Raw genomic sequence first — 2,042 nt, 5'->3', positions numbered from 1 at the left:
TTCCAGACATATTGAAATGTTTTTCCAATCGTTATTTTTCTAACGTCATNTTTTTTTTTTTTTTTAGGTATCCGTTGCTCGAATTAATCAAATCATCAAAGTTTGAATTTACTGGCATGTTTCGTGGCCTCGTTTTTCGTATCTTTCCTATCGTTACGTAAAACCGCCTGCGACGACCGCGTGGAAGAATTGGATTTACACATAAAGGGCGTGTTTGCATAAAAGATATCGTCGTACGTAACATGCTCGTTATTTCCTGTTATCATGTCGACGAGTGTCTAATCGCTTTGGCGCCGCCTGCAACCCAACTGGTCCTGAATATACATGGGCGTAAAAATTGCTTAGACAACGGATTAATCGATAAATCTCTTTCCTTAACTCTTAAAAATGTCAGTCTCTCGAAAGACTGGAACGATGGGTCCTTTGATCAAGGATGGAATTCCTTGATCGAACCACTCCTAGTAACGATGAAAAAGAAATGATACCTGATACGATTGGATCCGCGATCTCCCTTTGAATTCATTCGTCGAAAAAGTATAAATACTATTCGTTCTTTTTTATCCAACTCGAACTTTAATTAAACTTCCTCCTCGTGTTTTTCATCCCTACGATATATTCCTACCGTATTTCTACGCTTGATGCATTGTGAATGTTCTTCCATCGACATCTGTTCGAGTAGCTCTTTTTTTATCGTGGGCCATGCGTGAAGAACAGGGAAAAGAAACGAAGTACCGCGTTGTTCTACGTTTATGAAAATGACTTGTGTCAACAGATAGCATTTCGGAGAAGAGTGATTCGTTCCAGCGTACGTTGAAAGGGAAGCGTGTTAGCGCAGACGTGTTATCGTGGTTTTCTGGTAATCCGAGGATACACGAAGATATTTTTGAAACGGAAAATACATCAGAAATATCGAGACGTGTTCGATGTTAAGACAGGTGCGATACCGAATTCCAGAGATTTCGCATCGATTAATATAGAATCACATCGGAAAACAAGATACGTATTCGTAGACGATATCAGTCGCAATAAAGACATCATTGAATTCTGTGTCGCGCTCATAATTTATGTTTCGAGTGCAACGGCATCCTCGACTCGGTTACAAATGCACGCGGTTATGCACAACGACTGTATACATCCTGATACGAACATGCTCTGTGGGAAACGGCTCGGCCTTCCTTTCGTATGTTACAAAGTATATTGCGTATAGTTATATATCGGTTAATACAGATGAGCGTTATAGCTTCCTCGATGTAACGAGTATCAAAGTGCATAAATATGGATTTTTTTTCTCTCTCTCTCTTTCTCTTCCGAGAATACATTTTTTAAACGTCGGAAGATTGCAAGAAAATATTTCACTTTGCCTTTTCGTAATTTAAGAATTATTATTACTGTTTTATTGATAAATAAAACATAGAAGAGGAAAATATCTTTGTGGAAGATATTTTTTTTAAAATAATGTTTTAATGAATTTTAATGCGAAAAGGATTCTACGATTAAAATAAAAGGAAAATAAATATTCGAGTAGAATTTCTCGAGATTCGGTTCTCGAGAAATCGCAGACGGAATTATTTTACCGGAGGGAAGTGACACTTGCTGCATGTATGTACAAGATAGCGCAAATGCACGCGGGAATGCATCTACAAAAGTCAACGAAGACCTGTGTTTACCGATCTTAATTAGGGATAAAACGAAAGGGTTGAAAATGGTAGGGTCGCGAGTTGACAAGAATCGGCTTTTCGAATCCAACTTCGGGCATCTTCGGTGGTCACCGACACTCTTCGTACTACTCTTAACTCGTGCTCCCGCTGCCTCCACTCAGTCGTTGACGCGCGCTCGTTTCGTTTGGTTCGGGTATTAATGGTGCTTCAACATTCACAAGAGAACTTCACGGTCCAAATTCAATATAAAGGAGATTGTGCTTGACCTGCATTTCATTCAGAAATAATATCGTCGCGTGCAGCATGTGCACGATCGCGAGGTAAGACCATTTATCTTTAAAAACGTGCAATCTTTCGTTTCGAACGAGAAACATTTTATAATCT

The 2,042-nt window shown here is 39.1% G+C and overlaps 1 protein-coding gene across 1 annotated transcript in view; it reads left to right on the top strand.

The window, feature by feature from the left end:
* The first annotated feature begins 1,490 nt into the window (after window positions 1-1,490).
* Window positions 1,491-2,042, top strand: part of LOC102672527 — a 24,619-nt gene continuing 24,067 nt past the window's right edge. The window contains exon 1 of the mRNA XM_006610911.2: window positions 1,491-1,978. Within this exon, the coding sequence (XP_006610974.1) occupies window positions 1,962-1,978 (17 nt within the window). The 5' untranslated portion in view covers window positions 1,491-1,961. The remainder of the gene's footprint in view (window positions 1,979-2,042) is intronic.

The sequence above is a fragment of the Apis dorsata genome, unplaced genomic scaffold (assembly GCF_000469605.1).
Source record: "Apis dorsata unplaced genomic scaffold, Apis dorsata 1.3 scaffold_82, whole genome shotgun sequence".
In the NCBI taxonomy this organism is placed as follows: domain Eukaryota; kingdom Metazoa; phylum Arthropoda; class Insecta; order Hymenoptera; family Apidae; genus Apis; species Apis dorsata.
Note: the sequence above shows the minus strand (reverse complement) of the source record. Positions and strands in the feature narration are given on the sequence as shown.